This window comes from Thermobia domestica, chromosome 7 (genome assembly GCF_964235325.1).
Source record: "Thermobia domestica chromosome 7, izTheDome1.hap1.1, whole genome shotgun sequence".
NCBI lineage: Eukaryota > Metazoa > Arthropoda > Insecta > Zygentoma > Lepismatidae > Thermobia > Thermobia domestica.
Genome location: NC_137460.1, coordinates 54,979,955 through 55,006,841, shown reverse-complemented (window position 1 = coordinate 55,006,841; position 26,887 = coordinate 54,979,955). Strand labels below are relative to the sequence as shown.

At 37.5% G+C, this 26,887-nt stretch overlaps 1 protein-coding gene across 1 annotated transcript in view; it reads right to left on the bottom strand.

The window, feature by feature from the left end:
• LOC145690113 (WD repeat-containing protein 46) overlaps positions 1–26,887 on the bottom strand; it is a 70,729-nt gene that overhangs the window by 34,892 nt on the left and 8,950 nt on the right. The window contains exon 2 of the mRNA XM_081764694.1: positions 23,819–24,207. Coding sequence (XP_081620820.1) covers positions 23,819–24,207 — 389 coding nt within the window. The remainder of the gene's footprint in view (positions 1–23,818; positions 24,208–26,887) is intronic.

Below are 26,887 nucleotides of genomic sequence, written 5' to 3'. Positions count from 1 at the left end.
AGACACCATAATTGTGCACAAATAAGATTACATATCTACATAAAATACGTACAAATATGACCAAAACTTTAACGTAATAAAAAATAAAAAAAAAAGGAAAAAAAAAAGGAAAACAGCAGTTTACTTGAATTAAAACTATTAAACTATAATTAAAAACAAGATTAACGCAAAATCGTGACCGAACATTGACTTTCACTCCAGGGAGTTACAGGAATTTACGTCAGGAAAGCCCTTCTTGATTTTATTCAGTTCGGTATCAATGGCTAACTCCTTTCCATCAATTTTCTGTTTCAGACGTATCCTCTGTTGCTACAAGTCTCTCAGTTGTTCATTCAACATTTTCTTCTCAGTTTCTTTTTGTTGTGCTCACTAACCTCTTCCTTCAGCTGGTGCAAGTACTTTTTGTAGCGTCTCTGGAGCCTTTCCCGTTAAGCAGCATCTTCTGGTGATTTCCACATATTCAATACTTTCTACCTCTTGTTCCTGGTTATGAATATGCCTTACAATAGTCTTTTCAAGCATATTTTCCATTAAGAGTAACTTGTTGACGAAAACAACTCTTTCGACTCTTGCATTTCCATGAGAGAAAGAGGCTCACTTTTTACAATCTTCCATAAATTCTTCAGAGATGTAAGCAGCATCCAGTCCTGATCCGTTACAACTTTGGAAGACTTTTTGAAGTTCAGCTGAGTATAGACTGAAGAAAGAGACGTATTTCTTCTCGAAGTTTTCACCAAGCACATTACCTATGATGCTTAGATAGATTAAATTCCCCTAGAAGAGAGAATCTTTTTCATCTACATGGGCTGAATGTTGAATTATCTTACGATCTCTCCAAGATAGATTTACTGCTTTGTTGAAGTTTGGTAATCACACAGGTTAATATTCAGCGGCAGTAGTAAGAATTCTAGTTTCTGTTATTCCCTGGTCTCTGTTCGTATTTGTACGAGAAAACGTCAGCCAGTAGATCCAATGTAAACATTTGTACTTACAATAAGATTTTCTGCTTCTCTCACATCAACACTTAACAGTCCTATATCTATATATTCCAGCAGTTCCGGTTTCACATATCGAATCATGAGATTTCGTAAAGTTTCTCTACTGACTCAAAGATAGCTAGTGCTATTGGCCTGAAAGTCTGAAACCTACGCAGGAAGGGCTGGCATTCAATGATTACCATCTTGCAGAAAACCAGTTTGCACTTAATAAATGGATTGTATTGTGTTGCCTTCTTCACGGTTTCTATAGGTTTCGTGATCGGCAACTTTGTTTGTTGTAGAAATTTAAGTACATAGTCCAAAATTTCCAATACTCCCCCGAAAACAAATGGCATTTTCCAAGAAGCAGGCGCCGCACAACTTCACAGGAAATTTCGTACTTTCTGTGATCTTAGTCAACTTTCCTCGACGAGCTGGAGAGTCACTGAATAAGTAGTGCAAGTGACGTAGTAGGTTACATGTATTCTAGTCCATCGATTCATTGCTTTATCAATGATTTATAATGGCTTTATGTTAAAGATATTACTTTCATTTTTAAGTGTTCTCCATTTATCAAAACAAAAACGTCCGAAAAAACTTAAAATTTTCCCCTGACTTTCAATCGGTTTCCCTGAGCATCCTTAATTTCCCTGACTTTCCAGTTTGTGGGAATTCTGCATTTAACAATGTACCATAGGTGTCCAAACTCGCGAGCCCGGCGCTCGTGAGCTCGGCACTCGCACTCAACCGGGCTCGCGCTCAATAATTGAGCGCGAGCCCAAGCGAGCGCGAGCCCAGTTGAAAAAAGTGAGTGCGAGCCCGAGTGAGCGCGAGCCCACTTGAGATTAGTGAGCGCGAGCCCGAGTGAGCGCGAGCCCAGTTGAAAAAAGTGAGCGCGAGCCCGAGTGAGCGCGAGCCCACTTGAGATTAGTGAGCGTGAGCCCGAGTGAGCGCGAGTCCAGTTGAAAAAAATGAGCACGAGCTCAAGTGAGCGCGAGCCCAGTTGAAAAAAGTGAGCGCGAGCCCAGGTGAGCGCGAGCTCTGTTGGGAAAACTGAGCGCGAGCGCGAGTGAGCGCGAGCCCAGTTACGATTAGTGAGCGCGAGTGCGACCGAGCGCGAGTGCAGTTAAGATTACTGATCGCGAGCCCAAGTGAGCGCGATCACAGTTGAGAGAAGTGAGTGTGATCGCGAGCCCAAGTGAGCGCGATCACAGTTGAGAGAAGTGAGTGTGATCGCGAGCCCGCACTCGCTTCGCGCTTACGTGGACTCATTTGCTTCAGAGACAAGAACATAAGAAACGCATTCCATGTGCAGCATTGAAAAGGAAGATTTTGGTAGGTGAGTGTGAGTGAGAGTTAGCAAAAATACCCATCTCTGCTTCGTAAGCTCTGAATGAGACGTAGCGTTTTCAAAATTCTCCCATCATTCCGAAAGATGCAGAGATCATATGATGCTTGTATTTTATGGTTGAAGGTACAGAGCATAGAGGGAAGTGAGACAATTCTTGGAAATTGCTATCTATTGTTACAGAGCAGCAGGATTTTTGCACATGGGTTTGTTGTCCATATCGAAGGATAGTATGAAACTAGATTTATGTAACTAGATTTCAGTGGAAGTTTTTTATTTTTATTATTATTTATTTATTTCTAAAGAATTTGAAACAATGCTATAAACAATGAATAAAACTACAACAGCTTACAACTTTTCTTTTCTTCTTCTTGGCCAAAAACTATATGAATACTCCGTATAACACATTTAAATTACGGCAAAATATTTACAATCATGCACTTGCGCCTTCCTTACACCGTGTCCTGGGTTGGAGTCCTGATGAGGAGAGCCTTGAAATTTGATCGTATTACGGTGCTTATGGTTCTACCTTAAATTGAAGGTCACCGTGTCATATAGCCTTTGTACTCGAAAGAGTCCAATAAGCAATTTTCTCTGCTACTGTAGTGACTAGCGCGTATTTCCTTTGTTGTACGTGGTTCCAGGTTTGATTCAGAGTAGGAGAGCACAAAGTTTAATTTTTCATCATCATTCACTTTCATTAATCATTCACCTCCTTCAGCCGAAAGACCTTAATGGTTTGACGTTAAATTATGATTTTTTTTCGTTTTTTTTTTCTTTCTTTAATCGGTAATCGAATATGGTTTAGTCTTTGAACTGTATACACGGAAGAATAAAAGTTTATTCAAAATATTTGAAATGTATATTTGACGTGCAATTTATTTGTTTTCAAAATTTCTGGTAGGTTCAACATTCATTTCTAACAGTTAGCATAAGGTTCTACGGAGATCTATTGTTCTATTAGACTAAACTTGAGCTTAAATGTCATCTGGACTCTCAACAATCAGTATAGCGACTCTTTAAAAATGTGTATTCGACATGAATGTAGGTCGTTCTCGATTATTTATACGTCACCCTTCTATCCACCGCTAGGGAGACCGGGGATGTGTTGCCTTACAATATTATTGTGATTGTATGTCATATGTGTATCAAACTTCGTTGAAATTGCTCCAAGCGTTGTAGAATTAAACTTGAACATACGTAACATATTCTAATGGTGATGCCGAGACCGAGATTACTCTAAGTATCATGTTTCTCCTCTTTAAATTTCGAGACGAGACAGACTTTAGTAAATCGAAACTAGACCGAGATACAACATATCGATCGAGCCTTACTTGAGAGTCCTAAACAAAACCGTGAACGAGAGACAGTTAAGAATGGGCGCGAGCGAGTTCGAGCGAGTTTTCATTGAAACTCAACTCGGCTCGAAACAGACATATTTGAGCTCTCGAAAACTCGGATCGAAAATTTTCCTGCAACTCGGCTCTAAACTCGACTCGAATTTGAGTCGAGTCGAGCCAAATCGAGCCCAATGTTGTGTGTAGTTTCAAATACTTTCTTCAGATATCCTACATTGACAATATAATTATTATCAATGATACTTACTGCTACTACAAATTATTATTATTATTATTATTATTATTACAACACCGTGTATATACATGAAAGATAGGCGATTTGTATCTAAATACTAAAAGCGAGTTGACTGTTGACTTCGGTAGTCGTGAAGTCTAGGAGGGAAGGCATTATTCACGTGGTTCTGGGTCTGATTTCTGGAGGAGCAAGTATTTGGGCTCGAACCAAAAATCGTTACAAGTTAGAGAGCGCCGGCCAAACAAGTTCAAAACTGCTCGGCTCGGGTTTAGGGTTCTGAACGGCTCGAGCGGGTCGGCTTACAGCTCATTCACTATCGAGTCGAGCCGACAGCTCACTCAACAGAGCAGCGATTGGTAGAGATTAGAATTTCAGTATAAGGCAAGATCATGGGAAAAGGAAAACTATCAGATTAAACCAGAGTATTTGTTAAAATATCAAAATATAAATTGCATAGTTGGTTGGCTTGGAATCTAGCGTCCCTTTTCAACATCAAAGCTGTACGAGATGTCGCCGTACGGTTTAAGATGGAATGTAAGCTACCGTTATGAGTTGAAACTTTTTAATGATCTCCCACCAAGATTCAAACCTGGAACCCCATGCTTCAAAGACATGTGCTCTGGCTATTCAAGTATAATGTAATGCAAAGTGTTGGAGTTTATTTATTGGGGTTTAATGTTGGTTTTCGGTACCGAGGATATCTCAAACAAATTTCCTGTTGCTCAGGCTCTTGCGACTATATCAGCGGGGCCACATCAGATGCGAACTATAGCTTAACGTGGGATCCGAAGCACATAACCTGCAAGGAAACGAACCCGGGTCTACCACGCCAAAGGTACGTACGCTAACCGCTTTGTCAGGGAGGAGCTGCAAATATTGATCGAAACAAGACCGAGACTGATACGTTGTTTTTTGTATACAGATACATATATTAATATGGATGTAGGAATAAATTCAAAATGACAATATAACACCAACTAAATTATTTTCCAAGTTTGATTAAGATAAATAAGCTGTTTTGGTCGTTTACTTTGTTTATACCTAGTTCAACAAAGGGGAAAAATTTTCGTGACAAAGTTTCCTATATGCTAATGCTGTGGTAATAAATTTACCGGGCCTTTTATCTAGTTAATTTTGAAACCAGATATACGATCATTATGATAGCGCTAAATTTGGACAACATAATTCAAACCATCTTCGAGAGAAATATCGGTAAATAAACGTTTACATGTGGACGCATAAGTTACATTCGTTCAGCTTAATAAAGCTTAGTTGACTGATTAAGTTTAACGAGGTTTATGAAAGGGAAACCTCTATATTAATTTGGAATCTAAATTAGATGACTTGCCAGTTCCCACTGGTGATCACACCACTTCTCCTGAACCCTAAGTCTTGTCTCGTCTTGTATAAATTCTCGAAAACTTCTTTCTTGTCTGGATTCTCGAGGATTCACTTCTCGTCTCGTTTTGTAAATTTAAGTACAAAATGTATTCCCTTATCTAATAGTTCTCAGAATCCTTCTGCTTCAGGAGAGAAGTCTAAGAAGGATGTAATTTAACAATATTTAAACCATATTTCTTATTGGAGTATATTGTGTAATGATTTGAATATCTTAGGCGTTCCTATATGCTCTTCATTGTGATCGTATAATTACTTTTATAATTTATAGGTTTTATATACGGATCATTTAGCACTGAAATGATGTTTGAAATCTAAGACTTGGATGAACAAGTGTTGCTCACGAGACTCGAAAAATTTCTCGTCTCGTAGAGAAAATTGTAAGAGTGATAACGGTGACGAGGTTCAAAAAGTGTTATTTTCAACATTAACTTTCAACATATTGTTTCTTATAATTATTAACAATTAAGAGAGATATAAAATTTATATAAAGGATTGAGTTAGTAATTTGCACGAAATTAGTTTAGTAAATTTCGTTTAAAATTCCAGCAATAATACTCTTTGTAATAGGCCTATATGGTATATATTTCTTATGTGGAAAATTCTTTGATCCACTTTTTAAAATTTGAATACAATACGCACCACAGAAGACACCTGCACTAAATTCAAAGAAATCTCTGCAGCACGGGACGAAGGGTCATTCGCCGCTCCCCACTGGCAGACCATCGCAGAAATCTTTCACTGCCCCTCCCTCCCAGGAGCCCGTCCTAGATCAGGGCCTAGATTTCAATAATAGATTACCTGTAGGCGTTATAGCTGCAGATAAAAGCGATTGGTAGAGATTAGAAACTCCACTCTATGGATTATTCTTTCTTGCCTTGTTAAATATTAGCCACTTCTTTGTCCAAATATGTCTATTTCTTTATTCTTTTTCTCAACAACACAACATTGATAGTACCTGCATTTCTTGGGTACCGTCCAGAGACTCCACTCTATGGATTATTCTTTCTTGCCTTGTTAAATATTAGCCACTTCTTTGTCCAAATATGTCTATTTCTTTATTCTTTTTCTCAACAACACAACATTGATAGTACCTGCATTTCTTGGGTACCGTAAAGTGAATGCACAGAAACATTATGTTCGTTCTGATTGCTTTTCCAAGAAATGTATACAGCTTCGTGAGTAGGTGATATTGTTTAAGACAAAGATCATCCAGTACCGTAAGACGGGGTTACTTTGCAGCAGATGTAATGAATTTTAAAGAAAATCGCATGTAACTTATAAACGTAATGATTTAGAACATTATATTTTAAACATATAATAGCTAGATATATAAGGAAAACATTCGTGCAAGTGCATTTGTAAACATTCACGATGACCGTGATTACTATAATATAAACTTTGGTGCAAAGTAACATCATAGGTCAGGATATTTTGCACCACATACAAAAAATATGTTGAACATAGGAACATAATGTTTCTGTGCAATGTTTTCCCTTCAGTATTTATACATTTCACTTCCTACACAAAACTGCATGAAATCTACAAATATTGATATTAGAATCATGGTACTGGTATCAGTACTTAGTATGATTTATCGATATTTGTAAAGAAAATTGTGTATTTTCTGGACCGGCACAGGAACCACATTCTGATTTTTTAGCATATATCCAACAAAAATGTCAACTCAGGAACGAAAAAAAAAAAAATCCCCGTGAACTGATTTCCCTTGGTAGCTCTTTGTGCCCAAGAATATCATCCAACCGTAATCATTGGAAGGTTTACGGGGTTTGGGGATTTCAGGCTGAAACCTAGCCAAATTTCAGGATTTCTTTTTTTAAAAAAATAATGTTAGTAAGTCCTATGTGTGTAAGCTTCAAGCCCCCCAAAACGCCCAGCGATTAAAAAAAAAAAAAAAAAAAAAAAAAAAAAAAAAAAAAAAAAAACAAGAAAGAAAAAAGAAAAGAAAGAAAGAAAAAGCTAAGCCTTACTGAGTGAAGCGAATGAAGCGGATCCGCCATTGTTCGCAATTTATTTTCCGACAAGAAATTAATTCCAGCATCTACCTTTATAGGATATTTACCTAAAATTAGAAAGTAGGAGGTGCCAGTAGTAATAATTTCCTCTCTAAGCTATATTTTGGACCGGTGGAAAGTAACCCCTGATTAAAGGCTGAAGCCGCCTACTCCCAGTTTTATTTTTTCTATGTAAACTTTGAGTATTTCTTGCGAAGATTATTCGCCAAAATACATCTCCAGGAGGAAAGTACAGAATAGAAGACTTTCGCAAGTATAAAAATTACATATGTTAATTAGTCTTGTTACATTGTATGTTCTAAATAAAAGAAAATTAAATCTTCGAATTTTACGTTCCACGCTTATAGGCTACTGTGTAGGGTACAGAAGAGGGCGACGATGACATGAACGAAGAGGAGTAGTAATGAGCAAATGCAAGACTAAGACCAAGACCCAGGTGGTCTTGGTCTTGGTCTTGCACTGGCACACTTGATCTTGGTCTTGGTCTTGGTCTTGCATCGGGATTCCTGGTTTTGGTCTTGGTGAAGACTCTTGTAAAAACTGCAAGACAAAGACTCTTGCGCTCATCACTAAAGAGGAGGAATGTAAAAATAATAGGAGGAAACGGGACAATCCGAGAAAACTCACGCACGCGGTGTTTGTCAACCACAAAACCCATTTTGCACAAGCTGGGATCGAACCAGAGACTCCACTCGCAAGAGATGATTCCTCTACTACTGACTCACCGCGATCTAAATAAAGTTTTGATATAATCAGTGAAAGATGGATTATTCTTTCTTGCCTTGTTAAATATTAGCCACTTCTTTGTCCAAATATGTCTATTTCTTTATTCTTTTTCTCAACAACACAACATTGATAGTACCTGCATTTAAAACCATTGCTTCAAAAGTAATGTTTGAAGGATACTTCATGTTGTGCTAACTTTAGAATATTTTCTGCAAGCCTATGTAATTGGTTGTTTTTTAAGTCAATAATTTATTGAAGTAAAGTAATATTTAGGACGTTCAGAGGACAATGAATTCAAGTTCATTTTCAATAAAGTTCAATTTTGCTCAGCAAATTAATTTTATTTAAAAACCTAATGTCTTCGCAGTCAAGAGTCCGAAGTAAATGTAACTAAAACCATATGAAAGGGCGTGGAATAGCTTCATATTGCAGCCGCTAGACAGAGGTGCCAGTGGGGCAGGAGGGCAGTCGCCCCACCCCCACTCTGAATTTTAGATTTTGGGACCAGTAAACCAGTTTTAGAAATATTTTGATAAGCGAAGTCCAACAGAAAACGGTTGGAGACAAATAAACATAATAAAAAGTGAAACAGGAAAATGACACGGGGCCACCCAAAACATCGCGTGGACAAAACCTCGCCGCCGAAACCTCGTGGGTCCTGAGATCAAGCCAACGTTCAAGAATTATCCAAACTTCAACACTCCCTTACGAGGAGTATTTTGCAACATACCTTCTTATGGTACAAGGAGAAGATTTGTACCAAAACGTAAAGGTTCTATACTTAGTAGTTTTTTTTAGATCTGGAGAACGGCAAAATTCATTCAAGGCATTCCATTCCATTCCTCCTTAGGGCATGCATTTCGCAAAATATTGTCTTATCTGGAGCTAGTGCCCTTGTGGAGCAAGAAGATTTATACAAAATGTCAAGTTTCAAAACCTAATAAGTTTTGTAAATCTGGCGATAGAACATTCTACATTGAAGAAACCGTCGTGAAGAGGTTTTATCCTGACAACATTTCTCCCCAGGCAACACTACGTCTCGCTTAATTTAGACCAGGCGAGATTCTGTGTCGCGCGATCATTACAACCAGGTTTTGGTTAGGCGAGATTTTGGGTATGGCGATATTTTGGGACGCGAGGTTATGGCAAGGCAAGGTTTTGGGTGGCGAGGTTTTGGCCAGGCGAGGTTTTGGCCCCGCGAGGTTTTGGCCAGGCGAGGTTTCGACCCGGCGAGATTTTGGGCCGCGAGGTTTTGGGAGGCGAGGTTTTGGCCAGGCGAGGTTGTCGCCGCGAGTTTCTGGCCGCGAGGTTTTGGCCAGGCGGGGTTTTGGCCCGGCGAGATTTTGTCCCGCGAGGTTTTGGGCGGCGAGGTCTTGGCCAGGCGAGGTTTCGGCCCGGCGAGATTTTGGGCCGCGAGGTTTTGGTCCGCGAGGTTTTGTACCCAAGCCGTTCCCTCTGTCTTTACGGTGTATCTGAATTGCCACAACCAGGTAGTATGGTTGGATATACACACCAACAATTGACCTTCGCCTTATCTCCACTCGCATTCAACTCACGGTGTGAGGTCCAATTGAACACAGACATCCACGAAAAGGGATAGAACTTTCTTGGTTACCTTTATAGTTATGCACAAAAGTATAGCGTTTGGTCCCGGACAGTAGTTCTTGATTTAGCATAATAAAAACTATCTTGAATATAATTTATGGATAATAATAATAATAATAATAATAATAATAATAATAATAATAATAATAATAATAATAATAATAATAATAAGCTAAAATAGTGTTTTTAGTTTTCCAGAAGGAAACCAAAATTTTCCTTTCTTTCAGGCCTCAAAAACACTAGCAGCAACACATTTTTTTGGCTTTGTACATTGTAGCTGCCCCCCCCCCTCAAAAACGACGGACCCCCCTACACAAACCTGCTGGCTACACTCCTGCCCATTTGATACGAGCTGCGATCGAACCAGATACCTCACGCACCAGAGATGAACCTTCTACTCCTGAGCCATCACAATCTAAATAAAAATTTGATATAATCAGTGAAAGTTGGATTATCCTTCCTTGTCTAATATTAAAATCCTATTCCTTGTCCAAACATACCTATTTCTTTAGCGTCTTTTCTTTATTCTTTTTCTCAACAATATAACATTGGTAGTACCCGCCCTTAAAACTTTGCTTTCGATCGATCCATTCTGCAACTGCTTTCCTCAGCTTATATGTGTAAATTCATGCACAATGCATGAACTGCATGACGCGCATAAACTCACATCGTTAGTTTACGCGCGTAAACATACGGTAGTGTATAGCTGAGCTTATGTTGCAGACCGACATTAAACAGGTGTTTGCTTCAGGAATAAAATATAAGAAATGTATTCCAAGTCCAGATTATAACGACCTGCAAGATTTTAACCGCTATGGAAACGAAAATGAAGGAAAAGTGCATTCTGTACTATCTGAAGTGTATTATATTTATCCACTCGACGAATGTTTGACATCTGACCTGTGATCTCATTGTCGAAACATCTTTGGGAATGAAAATCCCATTTGAAATGAAATGAAATCTTTAAGTTTTACGTCCCACGGTTATGCCGGTTAGGCTAAAGGAGACGGTGATGAAGAGAGATGAGTGAAATGGTGGAATGAAGAAAGTGGGAGGAAACGGGAGAACCCCGAGAAAACCCACGAGCACGGTGTTTGTCCACCACAAAGTTCACTTGGCGGAGGCTGGGATCGAACCCGGGACCCCAAGCACCAGAGGTGAACGCTCTACCACTGAGCCACCGCGCCCCCCAAAAATCCCATTTTTTCATACTTATTATCAGTGGTGTTTGAGGCTGGCATTTGCTTTTGTTTTGCAAATTCCATGGCCATTTTCTTTTTCTAATAGATCATAGAGTAAGGAAACTTCTTGACCCTACAAGGTAAGAAATTTATATATAGCAACTAATGTGAAGCTTACGTTCATAGAAAAGTCGAGCGAAATATGTATTATTTTAATTGTAGGTTCTTTAAATCTCAACAAACAAGAGTAGCTCTTAATAGTGTTAAATACATGTAACATAATTTTTTCTTAGCTTATTAATTTATATTACGAAACATTTTATTTATTCTTAAAAAAAAAAAAAACGACAGTTTTAGCAAGTTAATTTTACTGAATTCTTCTTGAGATCTTTAAATGTATTTTACGCGAAATTTAATTACTGCACTATGTAATTTTAATATTTATTTTTAAAAAACTGAAGCAATATTATATTTATATTTTAGAAAATTTGAAAGCAAAGGACACTTAAATAGACCAGAAAGAGAAATATACACGGTGTCCAATATACAATGCAACCCGGAGTTTGGGATAGAACTTTTGAACCTGAAGTAATACACGAATAATGGTTATACCAAAGTGAAGCTTTGTTCATGCATATATTTTTAAACTAGGAAGCAACGATTGAAGTACACTAGAAACCACACAGTGTTGCCAGATGTTACCTTTTTTTTTTTTTTTTTTTTTTTTTTTTTTTTTTTTTTTTTTTTTTTTGCAAAACATGTAAATTGACACATAACTCATATGTTTGGATGTTCTTCGTTAATTTTCAGTTTGTTTAGTTGGAGTAGCTTGGAAAGTATGGAGCAGAAAAAAGAATTTTTCATTTCCACCGATAACTAATCGGATGAGGCCTCTGTAAGGGGTAACTAGGGAAATCGTAGTTTTCATAAATTAACACTCTGAATTGGCAACTTTACTGATGTTTCAGTGCATCAAAAGGTGTGTTAAGGATCTAATTACATTATGCAATTCCTGAAAACAATGAAAAACAAACTTTGAAATTATAATGAAATTTGTTTTTACTTATATGCATCCGGCAACACTGCTATTCATTTCTATGGGGCTATTTAAAGCAAGAGGCATACAAGAACAAATCTCGAACTATTCAAGACCTGGAAACGAACATTCGCGGTGCCATTGAGAACATTAACACTTCTAATCTTCGTAAAGTTGTTGCCAACCTGGTGAAACGTGTGAACCAGTGTTTGAATCAAAACAGAGGACACTCCCAGCATCCGCTGTAGAGCTGGTAACTCATTTCTGATAGTAGCAGTGTTACCGGGTGCATGTAAGTAAACGTTTTATCATGATAATTTCAAAGTTTGTTTTTCATTGCTTTCAGGAATTGAATAACGTAGACAGATCCTTAACACACCTTTTGATGCATTGAAACATCAGCAGTTGCCAATTCAGTGTGTTATTTTATGAAAAATACGATTTCCCTAGTAACCCCTTACAGGGGCCTCATCCGATTAGTTATCGGTGGAAATGAAAAAATCTTTTTTCTGCTCCATACCTTCCAAGCTACCCCAACTAAACAAACTGAAAATTAACGACAGAACATCCATACGTATAAGTTATGATTCAATTAACATATTTTGCAAAAAAATTGATTTACACCTTCGGTTACATGTAGCAACACTGTGTGGTTCCTAGTGTACTTCAATCTATGCTTCCTAGTTTAAAAGTATATACATGAACAAGGCTTCATTTTGGTATAACCATTATTCGTGTATCACTTCAGGTTCAAAAGTTCTATTATCCCAAACTCCGCGTTGCATTGTATATTGGATACCCTGTATATACATACATACATACATACATACATACATACATACATCCACACTTCCTTCTTTTAAAGTCTTTTTATTTTATTTTTTATTTATTTATTTATTTATTTATTCGAAATCTACTCTGAAACGATAGCATTCAGTTTGCCACTACTCGATTTTGGTGTTGTTTGTCACAATATTTTCATACGGATTTATCAGATCATATTACAGTGAAGTTTAGCACATACCTAACGAAACAGCTAAGGGTTACCAGGCATTTATATTCATATTGATTTAATGTGATTAAGTGGTATGTATTCTCGTCTTCCGGACAAATGAGGTATCATATACTAATTGCTTTAAAAAAAAAAAAAAAAAAAAAAAAAAAAAAAACGCAAAACATCCTCAATTTTACGATAGCTTCGTCAATTGACATAATTGTTTAAATAGTAAGGTAGTTAGGGATCTCTTGCCTGTCAGATGTCAATTAACAGATTAATAATTTTTTTCTACAACAAGCAAGACTTTATTTTACATGAATTAAAGACCAAATACAAATTCAATTTATGCTCTTTCGCAGGAGACCAATTCGACAAGCTTGGAGCCTTATATAAATGACAGCGTTTTGGTACTAATGAAAAATACAACTTACGGTATAAATGTTAATTTTCGACCCATGTTGTGTAGATGCTGGTCGATTACTCGACGAGATGCTGGTTGGTTGCTGAGATGATCCTTGGTCCTCTCCCTTACCTTTTTATATTGTATAAATTTCCTCAGTCAGACCCTGAGGTTCTCCATAACAGCCTTGTTTGTTCACTTAATTACTTTTTACGCTACGTGACTGCCGGAGAACCTCATTAGTCCACGATAAGTGTGACTGTTTATTCAAAAATTCTTTTGTAACCTAATTTAAGTACACATACATTTTTTTACATATAATTACTAGAAAACAATGCTAGTTATTTCACTAAACTTTTTTGATATATTCCTTTTTGCAATATGTTGAGCTAACTTTTTTTTTCAACTCATGTCATAGTTTCAATACAGTCCCCCACTGATGAGGAACTGTTCCTGAACATCACCGTAGTGTGTGTCACTTCTTTTTTTTTTTTTTTTTTTTTTCAACTACAGTTGTGTAATGAAACTATGACATGAGTTGAGGACTTATGAAAATTAACATTTATACCGTAAGTTGTATTTTTCATTTGTACCAACTCGCTGTCATTTATATAAGGCTCCAAGCTTGTCGGATTGGTCTCCTGCGAAAGAGCATAATCTGAATTTATATTTTGGTCTTTAATTCATGTAAAATAAAGTCTTGCTTGTTATAGAAGGAAATTATTAATCTGTTAATTGACATCTGACAGGCAAGAGATTCCAAACTACCTCAATATTTTAACATATTTGTATTTCCTGTTTTAATGCAGTTCGTAAAATTACCTCATTTTATATAATGTAGCTACTCTTTTTTCCGTTATGTTATGCGATTTAAAAACTGGCATTTATATACTTAAAGAAATGTAAAGATGAATCGAAAACTAGAACCACATTATGATTATCATTATCATTATGCTTATCATATATAACTTCTTGACTCAAAGTGATATTATGATGTAAGTTTCATATTCACAAACATCTTGCTTGACCTTTCATTAACTTGTAATTTTCTTTGATAGGTGTTGTTTTAACAAATTACAGGCTATAATCAAGGCACAATTTCAAAAATTCAGTTTTAATACTCTTAAATTTGACTTAAATTAAGAAATGTTCATATTTACTGTATTGTAACAGGACAATATGCCTTCAAACAGCAAACACATAATTAAAAGTAGAGGCTGCTCTGGAGGGAAGTCACCGTTAAAAAATTAGTTTTCTTTCTTCAAGTGAGAGAGAAAAGATAACCTAATGGACTTACAAGACGTGGGACTCAATTAGAAACACTATTTTACGGGCCCCAGGTTTCCAACTAACTTGCATATATATATATATATATTTGGTCTAGGAATTAATTCGTGCGGGTGGACAAGAGATGGCGCAACGAACGGAGCGTCCCACAGTTCCGTGTATCCACACATGTGTTGCAAACCCCTGTCATCGCGTATCGTTCGTAGTATAGGGCAGTGGATTAAAGCGTCAACAACACCAGTTTGTAGTTAAGTGAACATGGCGCAATTTGTGCCTGATAAAGTGTTTTTGCGGGGTGTCCTGCTGCATTACTTTAACATGCAGAAAAGTGCGACTGAAAGTCATCGTATTTTGGTGGAAGTGTATGGTGACCATGCTCTAGCTGAGCGAACGTGTCAGAAGTGGTTTGCACGGTTTAGAAGTGGTGATTTCGGCTTGGCAGACCAAGAGCGAGCTGGACAGCCAAAAAAATTTCAAGACGAAGAATTGACAGCATTGCTCGAGCAGGATTCGTGTCTAACGCAGGAACAACTTGCAGCAGCATTAGGCGTTGATCAAACAAGTCTCCAAACGCTTGAAAGCCATGGGAATGATTCAAAAGATGTCACATTGGGTTCCACATGAATTGAAAGACAGAGACATTGAAACACGAAAAACCATTTGCGAATTGCTGCTTCAACGACAGAGCAGAAAGGGGTTTCTGCATCGAATTATTACGGGTGATGAGAAGTGGATCCATTACAAGAACCCTAAACGAAAAAAGGCCTGGGTGAAACCAGGTGAACCAGGTCCATCACAACCAAAACGAGATATTCACTGTGCAAAGGTTATGCTGTGCATATGGTGGGATATGAAAGGTGTGGTGTACTATGAGCTGCTGCAACCGGGTGAAACTATGAATGGAGAACGTTATCGACGACAATTAATGCGTTTGAAGCAAGCTCTGGCCAGAACACGACCAGAATGGGAGAACAGACATGATAAACTTATTGTTCAACATGATAACGCTCGCCCACATGTCGCAAAACCGGTCAAAACCTATTTAGAAAATGTCGGATGGGAAGTTTTACCCCATCCGCCGTATTCACCAGACGTTGCTCCTTCGGACTACTACTTGTTCGATTGCATGAATAACGATTTGATTGGACAGCGGTTTACTTCTTCAGAAGCTATCGAAACATGGGTCTCTGACTGGATCGCTTCCAAGGATGAGGACTTCTTTCGCCACGGAATCCGTACATTGCCTGACAGATGGGCGAAAGTGGTGGCTAGCGATGGACAATATTTTTCTTAAGGTATTTATGCATTTTGTGTTTGTACTACAGCTTCGATGTGTGCGTACCAATCGCACGAATTAATTCCTAGACCAAATATATATATATATATATGAAGGGCTTGGAGTAATATAACTTTAAGCCACATTTATACGTATTGTGCAACGAAATTTATCGCTGCACTACAATACATATTAATGAAGGCAAGAACACCATTTACGATATTTACTGCCATCTAATCTCAATTTTTTCTTTTCGCTGCTAGCAAACTAGGGAAAATAGAGTGGTGGTTTCCCGTTGCCTTCCACCCCGCAGTATCCCAGCCGTTGAAGTCACTCTGACCACGCCTGGGACTAATGTCCAAGTTGCCGTACCAATCACTATGATTTCCGCCAACTTGGCTACTGGAGAACTGCTGCCTTCTCCCAGAACACTCTTCGTCTGGCTACTCCATTTAGACCAATTCGGTAGGGGTGGCCCTTCTGGTAGTGAACTACCACCGACACAGCTCTAAATTTCACTGTAGCACGCATACGCGAAGACGAAAAGGTTAGCGGAGGATCGTGGAGCATGGAAGCTTCTCAGCTGCGGCAAGTGACCTGCCAATAAAGGCAGAATACCTATGATGATGATGATGATGATGAATCTCAATTTTTGCAAATTTGTCAACAGCAACGGGTAGATTTTGTTTTTACAAATGCGGCTTAGCACTATATTGCCCCAAGCCAATTATTTATCTATCTATCTATCTATATCTATATATATATATATATATATATATATATATATATGTAGGGTGCAAATTACCTTGAGAGATGAGGGGGAATTTCCCCCTTAATCACATTTTCTTCCCCCCCAAAGAAGTCAGCTGAAGTATATCCACCGGGGATGCTCGCTTCCCCCCCCCCCCCCAAACTATGCTCAGTATAACTCCAAATTTCTTCGGAATGATCGATGCAAACTATTCAGTTTTGGTCATTTCTACTTAAACCTGATTGTCCACTATTTTCAACGTTGTTTAGTTGAACTATATTATTATGACTATGGTTGTTACTTGCAACTGTACCTTCGTACCCTTCAGTTCGTCATCGTTCGTGAATTTGAATGTACTAATTGCGTATAACAAAGCCACATATGGATTTATAAATGTTCTTAGCGGTTGGTCAAGAAGAAGTAAACAAATAGCTTCTTCCACCATACTTGGCGAAGTTCGGACATTTGTATCGATTATCATCTTATTTTAATTTTTGTTATAACATGTTATTTCATTTTCCAGTGTACTCTTTGTTAGTACATGCTCTTCATTCCCTAGTAGTTTGTGTGTATGCAACTCAAAAGTTGCAATTAATTTGTGATAGCATAGCAATTACTGCCTTTACAGCTTACGGAAATGAACTTTTGAAACTGTACTCAAAATCTGAGTACATCATTCGTCGTTATAGGTATTCTCTCGTAAGTATATGTTAACGTACACGCTGGGGATTCGCTCCTAGTGAGCAGACATGTTAGTGAAGGTGATTTTTAGGTGAATAAGCGCATAATTGAAGATTTGTTTCAGCATTTGTTAATACGACTGGTTCTCCGTGTCATTGTCCGTGTCTGTATCATAGGTGTCCAAACTCGCGAGCCCGACGCTCGTGAGCTCGGCACTCACGCTCAACCGGGCTCGGGCTCAATAATTGAGCGCGAGCCCGAGTGAGCGCGAGCCCACTTGAGATTAGTGAGCGCGAGCCCCAGTGAGCGCGAACCCAATCGAGAGAAGTAAGTGCGAGCCCGAGTGAGCGCGAGCCCAGTTGAGGGAAGTGATCGCGAGCGCGAGTGAGCGCGAGCCCAATTAAGAGAAATGAGCGCGAGTGCGAATGAGCGCGAGCCCAGTTGGGAGAAGTGATCGCGAGCCCAGTTAGGAGAAGTGAGCGCGAGCCCGAGTGAGTGCGAGCCCAGTCCAGAGAGATGAGCGCGAGCCCGAGTGAGTGCGAGCCCAGTTAGGAGAAGTGAGCGCGAGCGCGAGTGAGCGCGAGCCCAGTCCAGAAAGATGAGCGCGAGCCCGAGTGAGTGCGAGCCCAGTTAGGAGAAGTGAGCGCGAGCGCGAGTGAGCGCGAGCCCAGTCCAGAGAGATGAGCGCGAGCCCGAGTGAGTGCGAGCTCAGTTGAGAGAAGTGAGCGCGAGCGAGCCCAATGGAAAATGGCCATCTATGCAATGTACAGCCAACATTAATAAACAAACAACACCATATTCACGAAAGTTCTCTACTCTCACCTATAGACTGCATGTTTCGGTATGTAAGATTGAAAATAAAAGAAAGAAAGAAAGAAAGGAGAGAGAAACCGAAAGAAAAAGAAAAAATGAAGAAAATAAATGTTTGTTTGCTGACATCCTACCTAGGGTTAAATATGCAAAGCTCCTGAAAGAAAGATGTACATTCAAGATTTTCTAAACATGGCTATATAGTCAAATTCAAAAGTGTTTTCTTGCTGATAAAATTTCCTCAGTATTTCAGTTACGATAGTTACAAAATTGCTACTATTTTAAAGATAGATGTCAAATAGTGTAATGTATCAACTCAATAAGATATTAACAAGACAAACAATACAATACAAGTAGGAAGAGCTTTATTCTTTTGCACTGATTATACACAGTCAGGGGCGGACTGGGTATATTAGAGCCTAGATCGCGGTTTCCAAGGAGGGCCCTCAGACTATAACACCAATTTCTAAAATAGCGTACAATGAACATCAGCGATGAGCCATCGCGTTATGCAGTTTAAATTTACTGTTACTTGGTAGTTATTACAAAGCTATGATTTATCATTGGTCATTGGAAATTTGATGTCAAGTTTTAATCAAACAGCAAAGCACAGGATTTCCAGAAACAAACTCTCGAGAGAATATTTTATAATTATTACTGTATTGCCATATAGTAGCAAAAACACTAAAACAAATAATAGCCAATAACTTTCTACTGTGGAATAAACAGGACAGCTTACTGAAAATTGAAACACTAAACAACTAATAACAACTTTTGACTGTGGAACAGGGTTGGCTGGTTTAAACCAAGGTGGTTTAAACCAAAAAAACAAAAAACAAAAAATGTTCGTAAAAGTGTAAGTGTTTGTAAAATCTTGATGAACACACATTTGTGGGTTATCACGTTTCACTCCCGTATATTATTCGTATTATATTCAGACCTAAATTCCCCATTCATTACTCAAAAAGATTATACTACAAAAGCAACTTTTTTTTACAAGTTTATAAATGTTTATTTTGTGATTTTTTTTTTTTTTTTTTTTTTGTAGTTGTTATTATTGTTATGTAATTGCAATCGAAGAAAAATTCTAAATATTGTTTCGTTTCAATGTTTACTATTGATAAAATATATCGAAAATGCCGTACTTTGTGCGTATGTGTGTGTGTGGGGGGGGGGGGGGGTCATACAGACCCCACGAGAGGCATTTAGTGAAATAAGTATCTTTGGTATCTATTTATGTATAAATGAGTCTGAGCCAAAGTGAACTCAAATAATTCGTATCTTTATTCACTTTTCTTATTGATATGCAGATTAAGTCGGTGTATTTCTTTAATTTGGACCAATAAAAGTCGTTGTTAACTAACTCGAACTAAATTAATTCTTCTGTACTCCGTCGTACTTTGAAATTATTCATATGTAATTCTGTTTAATGGTTTCACTTGTGCAACTGTTTATCTTTTTGTCCTTCTGAAATGACTCTTGACAGTTATATTAAGAAGCATGTAAAGATCAGTACAACGTACTTTTTTTTTTTTTATCAGGATTCCTTCGTGAGTGAGTCGGCAGACGTATCGCATTTGTGGCCAATTAGTCATGGTTCCGAGTTCAAATGGAGGACAATTTCTCTCGGATGTAACTCGAGAAGCGGGTTTTATTCCGCTTTAAGCTTATGTGACCCCTTCCAGCATAACCCGGTTGTTGCATAATAACATTAAGGCGAAACAAACTTATTTCTGTCCATATATGATATGAATATATAGAGCAAATCATTTAACCATAAAAACCTGGTTTAAACAAAAAAAAAAACTTTTTTTTTTTTAAATAAAAACCATGGTTTTTGCCAACCCTGCTGTGGAATGAACACGACAGTTTTACTAAAAATGGAAAACACTGCTGAAACACTAAACAACTAATAATTTTAAAAATTAAGATTCTTTTGAGTTCAGATGATAAATTGCCGAGTTCCTGAATAAGTAGTTTCTTCGCAAGAATTCTAAAAGCTCCTTCAGGCATACCATTCTTCTTGGTTTCCGAAAAGTGTTTGAAATCCTGCATTTGAAGTTCAGACAGAAGTCTTTTGGCTGCTGAAATCTATCACTGACACCTTTAGCACCTGTATTCAGAATTTCGTTGAAGTTTTCTATTCTGCATAAATCATATTCACTTACATTTAAGTTCTTTCCCAGTTCATCTGCGGCAATCTCTCCTGGCATTTTTTTCTTCTTTGTGATTCTTTTGGATGGAAAGTCTTCTTCCATTTCTATCTTTACATCAGATTGCGCAAGCTGTTGATTTATCTTTTCACAAAATATTTTTGTATTTTCGTAAAGCATTAAACAGACATCTTCTTTTGAATCTATTTTCTTCTGAAGCTGCTGCTGCAAATTGTCCACAAGTCTCCATGCCGTAAGAAAGTCCAATCCGTGAGATTGCAAGTATTTTGAAAGAGGTTCCGTTTCAGTAAACAAGTCCTGATACACAGAGCACATCATTACAATATTAAATTTTATCCATTTATTCAGCAAAGCCTCAGCTTGAAATTTTGATTTCGCATCAACAATATATCTGTCCTGTACAACATCATTGAGGAACAATAAAAGTTTAAGAAATCTTGATGATGATTGACAGTCGTCCTCTTGTTCCTGTCTTGGCTTTCTGTTTTGTAGCAAACTCACTAGGGTTGATTATCGCATTCAGTGCCTTGTTTTTGCTCCACCATCGTGTTGCACCAACTTTTGTAAGTTTTCGTAGCCTGTCATGTCCCATCATCATCATTATCTTTTTCATTTCATTTTTTTTTTTTTTTTTATTAGTATTCATTCCTTTCTATTGCAGCTTTGGGGATCTGCTCAGTCGAATTTGTCATAACAAAACTAAGAGCATGAGCCATGCAGTGGGTGTAAATTATTTCAGGATTATCCTTCTCCAGTAATGCTTTAACTCCTTTATAGCATTCATTCAAGTTAGCAGCTCCATCAAAAGAACAGCCTACAATACCTGACATCAATACATTGTTGGCAGAAAGTAACCTTTTGATTTCATTATAAGTTCCTTGTCCTGTAATGTAACTGTTTACAACAACTGCTTACAGCCTCTCAAATACTTGACCATTTATAACGTAGCGAATTACTATAGTCAGCTGATTGAGCACTGAAACATCTTGATTAGAATCAACCATTATTCCGAAAATGGCCGTTTTCTTGACGTCTTCCACTACTTTCTTCTGCAATAACTGTCCAATAATATGGATTAGTTTACTTATAAACGTTTTTGATAGAAAAGTCATTAGCGATCCTTTTCCTGAACTCTGTGACATAACGTGAATCAACCTCATACAGTAGACGCAAAAATAATAGCTTGGCCGCTACGAAAGAGGCACATTGCTCACTGCAAGGCTAGTCTATTCTGAGCAGACCCTACTCTAAAACTTTGTGCATTGTCTTCTGATTAGCAATCACTGTATTTTGGGTCTACTGTACTAATTACTTACACCATTACTTTTTATTTCGTATTTTATTGGCATTATCGCCTACTGGACATGATTGTGATAAAAAAAAAAAAAAACTTTTATTCCAGAGCTGGATAGAATTATAGTATTTATGCTGACGAAAAAAATCCATGTCAACACTGTAGCATAATCTCCAGCGAATAATTCCAAAAACGAAGCATGTTTTCTGTTCTAAATGAACTTGATATTTGATTTAGGCAAAAGTAAATATTTATAAAAAACACGCTATATTTCCATTTTTGAGTTTCAAATATGGACGTACAAGATGTGTTAACATCCATAAAGGACCAATCAGCTTGTGGTTACATATGGGCCCAGTACAAACCAGGCGCAAGTCTTTAACGACGATAGAGTTTCAACTGCCCAACATAATGAAAAAAGGGCCCAGGGCTTCAACTGTCCAATATAATGAAAGACTGCCCAACATAATGAAGAAGGGCCCAGGATCCCAACTGCCTAACATAATGAAAAGGACCCAGGACCCCAACTCCTCCTTGTAATGAAAGAGGAACCCAACTGCCCAATATATTGAAAGAAGGACCCAAGGCCCCAGGCACAAACTAAATCACAGTTTCCAATAATAAAAGACCAAAGTGAAAGATTGGCTTAGCCACAAATCCAGTAACAAAAGGGCCCTATTGAAAAAGTTAACTTACTGGGGGAAGGATAGAAGAGGGGTGTATGTTGGCAGCATAAAAACCAGTTATCTACCGAATTATTAAGCATCCTTCTGTTTTAGCTTTTCTCTTTCTTTATTGTTTTCATTAACTTTTTTTTATGAGAGGGCCTAGGCCACGATTGCGCCCTAGCGCCCCTGGCCAGCCCGCCCCTGCATACATTCAACACATAAACGAAAACTAATTAAAAAATATAATCGTATAAATAAAAACGTGAAAGTGTAAACAAATTCCATATATACAAGAATTAAAATTTACTTCAAACGAGTGAAGTTAAGTTATAAATTAAATGTTTGACGGTTAAATTTATATCTGTTCATCACAAAGTATTTACATAAAACATGACATACTATCCTCAAGAAAACATTATGTCTATAATAAAATATTGTGTAGGAAGAAAAAAGGGACATAACAGCTCAGTTTTAAAGTGTAAGGTTGCATATTCAAACCTACGTCATATCAATTTTGTGGAATAAAATAATTGCCAAAGACATTTTCGTATCCTCCACTTGATTATGAATTCACAAAGTGTAAGATCACTAAGCATCTGTTTGTCGTCATCTACTTTAGCTCATTTCTCCTTCAGCCAGGGACGTATCTAACATTTTTGCCACCCCAAGGCCATTAAAAATACCCTTTTTCTCAGAAATTAATGAGTAGCAGTGTAGAAAATTTGAGAATCTGGGTGATCATGACACGAAGCTGATAAGATCTGTGAATCACATGAATGAAGATACAAGTTGTGACAATAATGAAACAGTCATAAATTACTTGCGCTTGCGGCTGGGTGATATGCTTTAAAAACTGCATGTAATTCTGGAAATTAATCAACAATGGAAAGGTTTTTAAGTTACGATCAAAGAATACGGTGTCAACAATGGAAAAAGAGAAAGAAATTAATATTAATTAATAACTAAAATGTTAACTGAAACCTCTTTCTAGCCAAACACGTTCTTATTACTTGGACATTTACAAATGTTAAAATCTCTTGTCATATTCATATGAGCATACATAATCAATTTCTGAGATTATCTGAGCACGACAAAAAAAGATTAGTCCGAGAAAATATCCTGCCCCGGGTCATGGCCCATGTTAACCCATGCGTAAATATGACCCTGCTCTCAGCATTAAAAAAAAAAAAAAAAAAAAAAAAAAAAAAAAAAAAAAAAAAAGTTACCTGCATTCGATTCTCGGTGGAAGCTCGTGATTTGAATCTCATGTTTAACTTAAATTCATGTCTTATGGCCCAAATCAATAAACATAAAAGTTAGAAAACTTCCAGGAATAACGTTCGCACGAAACACTTTACGGACGAAGAAATGCGTTAAATAAACAACCTGAGCCTGCACTTGAAGTAAAATTTCGTTACGTACAAAGGGAAAAAACTACGTCTTTCACTGATTGATTGATTGATTGATTGACTGATTGATTAAATAAATAAATAAATAAATTGGTAGCAATAAGATATCATGAATCGTGACTGGATATCAAAAACCATTCTATTAAGAATCAAACGTTACTGGTTACTTACCCCGACTCTTCTGGAAGTAACAGCTCAGCTCTTGCTGCTTGTTCAACGGAATATTCTATTTTCTTCTCTCTATCTTTTAACTTTTTCTTGTTGTAGTTTGTTTTGATTCCGGAGCCTTCCAAACCATCTCCTCGACTGTAGCGTAATATTTTTTCTTTAGGAACAGGAACTCTGCCTGGGAATTTCAGTTCTTCTTCTTTCAACTTTTCTTTCTTTACTGATACGAAGTCCAAAGTCTTTGACTTTTTCCATTTCTTTTGTTCTGGTTTGCTCAGATTCTTACTTTTCGTCGAGAACTTCTGAAGTCCTTTATATCTCTTTTCTTTTTTAACGGAGACATACTCCGTTGAATCGTCATTATCGGGTGTTATTTCAAAATAACGTTGTGCCTGAAAGAAAAAAAAAAAATTATGAGACATTATAATTGCTAATTGATACGATGAGACGCATATCTACTAACTAAATAAATATCATCGTACCTTAGAACATCCAAAAGAAAATCTGTACACAGTTTCGAGTCATTATTTAACTGTTCCTCGGTGTCCTCGGTGTATCTGAAGAAAGCTTGCTGCTACATCAAAGATCAATATACTGTATTCAATTGTTTTTAGTTCATTCTGTTCATTAAAAGTGATGGGATTATATACTAATGAAAATGATCGTCCGATCAGAGCAGGGGTCTGGGGTACAACCCACGGGGTCCAAGATGAATGCACCGACCTCGAGAGTGAGGTCCCGGGTTCGAGTCTCGGTCGTCAGTCACTTTTCACTCTTTGCGTTAGAATTCACACCTATAGAGAATTTCGTGTGTAATATTAAAAAAAAAAAAATCGATTGTTTCCTTCTTTCATTAGCAAGGGTTCGGTATATGGACATAAGATTGTCCAATCACAGCAGGAGTCTGTGGTACAACCCACGTGGTCCGAGATGAGAGCACCGACTTCGAGAATGGGTGGCTGTTCTGAGAAGCGGACTAAGTGGCGTAGTGGTTAACGCATCGGCACGGTATGACGAAGGTCCCGGATTCGAGTCCCGGTCCAATCAGTCATTTTTCCACTCTTTGCGTTGTGATGGGATTAGTTTAAAATGTGACAAGACTCTCTTGTATTTCCATTTTATGTGTAATGAAAATTCCTTAGTATGTATTTCTATGTAAGATCACGAACAGCAAATACACAACAGAAATCATGTACTGAAAATTGCTTTGTCGAATGGCACTTCACTCGTTTTTCCCACATTTCGTTTCGAAGTGAGAAAGTAAACGTTACAATGATAATCAGGTATGAGGTTGCCAGATTTTGTAAACGAAAAACCGGGACACTATTCTCAGACTTTGGTCACAATCAATTAATTACCTGTCTCTTCCAGATTACTACTCTCAGTTTTCCAGTTAATTCTATGCACAGTTAATATAAATGAAGTCCCACAAGGAATGTGAAAAGATAACATAAGAAGATCTGCCTGGTTTCCCTTATTCCAAATTCCGATTTGTTGTGTTTAACAGGTCCTAAATATTGCACTAATTACGACAACCATTCCATTTATGATTGAAGAAATACTTTTTCTTTGTTTCATCATCACCAAATTAAAAATTAAAAAAAAAAAACTATCCTAAAAGACACAAAAATTTAGCATTTAGGAAGAAAAAATACATTTTACGCTAAATTCAGAACGATAAACAAATAAATCTCTCTAAAGCCTGACGCAGGCTGTCCAAAAGTTTGGCAGTAAAAAATCCAGTATCAAAATAAAACAAGACAAATACTTCTATGAGCTTAACTGTAACTTCTTGTGCTACAATAAGTTGTTACGGAATTTTAACCTGAAATTACTGAAAATTTTATCAATATAATTAGGATTTTAGATGAGTCCAAAACCACTGAATGCGAGCACAGCATCTTTAGAAATATTTATCCACATATGGAGAAAGACAACTCAGTTTTGTAATCGTTGACGTGGGCTTTCATGTAAAAATTTGACGTAAGACCACGGATTGAATGTGACAGACACTCATATCCATCAGACTCCATATCATTCTTACAAACAATACTAGCAGTGAACTGTTCGAAAAGCAAATTCAGTCACTTGTACCAATTTTTCCTTTTCGGAAGATTTGGGGACAAAATAACTTCCCAGTCTTTTCGAAGTGCTAGCAGAATACATGTTTGATTTATGCTTTTCGCGTGCTATGTGGTCTTTGATATCAGCTCTTCCCCTATGCGCTATATTATTGTAACACTTACACATTTTACACTCCATTTCATGGTTATTTCTTCCTCATTTTATAAATGACCATTTCACTGAATTTTTCTCCTGTAAAGAACACTTGCTCTTGGACATGTTTGAAACATTTTATACACAAGACATCAGCAAAGTGAAATAAGAACGGTGATTTTACTCTACACCGACAAAGAGATACAATTAACTTCACTTCACTTGCAAAGATATGTATAGCATACCCACTGGAGTGAATAAAATGCTTGATTGTAAAATTCTGCCTCAGAAGACGGCAGACAGGATGAAATAGGCAGTATGAAGCGGTTACCATGCAGCAGGGGTGTAGCCAGCAGGTTTGTGTAGGGGGAGCCCGTCGTTTTGAGGGGGGGGGGCAGCTACAATGTACAAAGCCAAAAAAAGTGTTGCTGCTAGTGTTTTTGAGGCCTGAAAGAAAGGAAAATTTTGGTTTCCTTCTGGAAAACTAAAAACACTATCTTAGCTTATTATTATTATTATTATTATCCATAAATTATATTCAAGATAGTTTTTATTATGCTTAATCAAGAACTACTGCCCGGGACCAAACGCAATACTTTTGTGCATAACTATAAAGGTAACCAAGAAAGTTCTGTCCCTTTTCGTGGAAGTCTGTGTTCAATTGGACCTCACACCGTGAGTTGAATGCGAGTGGAGATAAGGCGAACGTCAGTTGTTGGTGTGGGTGTATCCAACATACTACCTGGTTGTGGCAATTCAGACACACCGTGAACTTGCGTAAAGACAGAGGGAACATGGGACATCCACAGAGCGTCATAAGAGCATGTATGCTGAACGAGTTCAAATGGAGGTCAA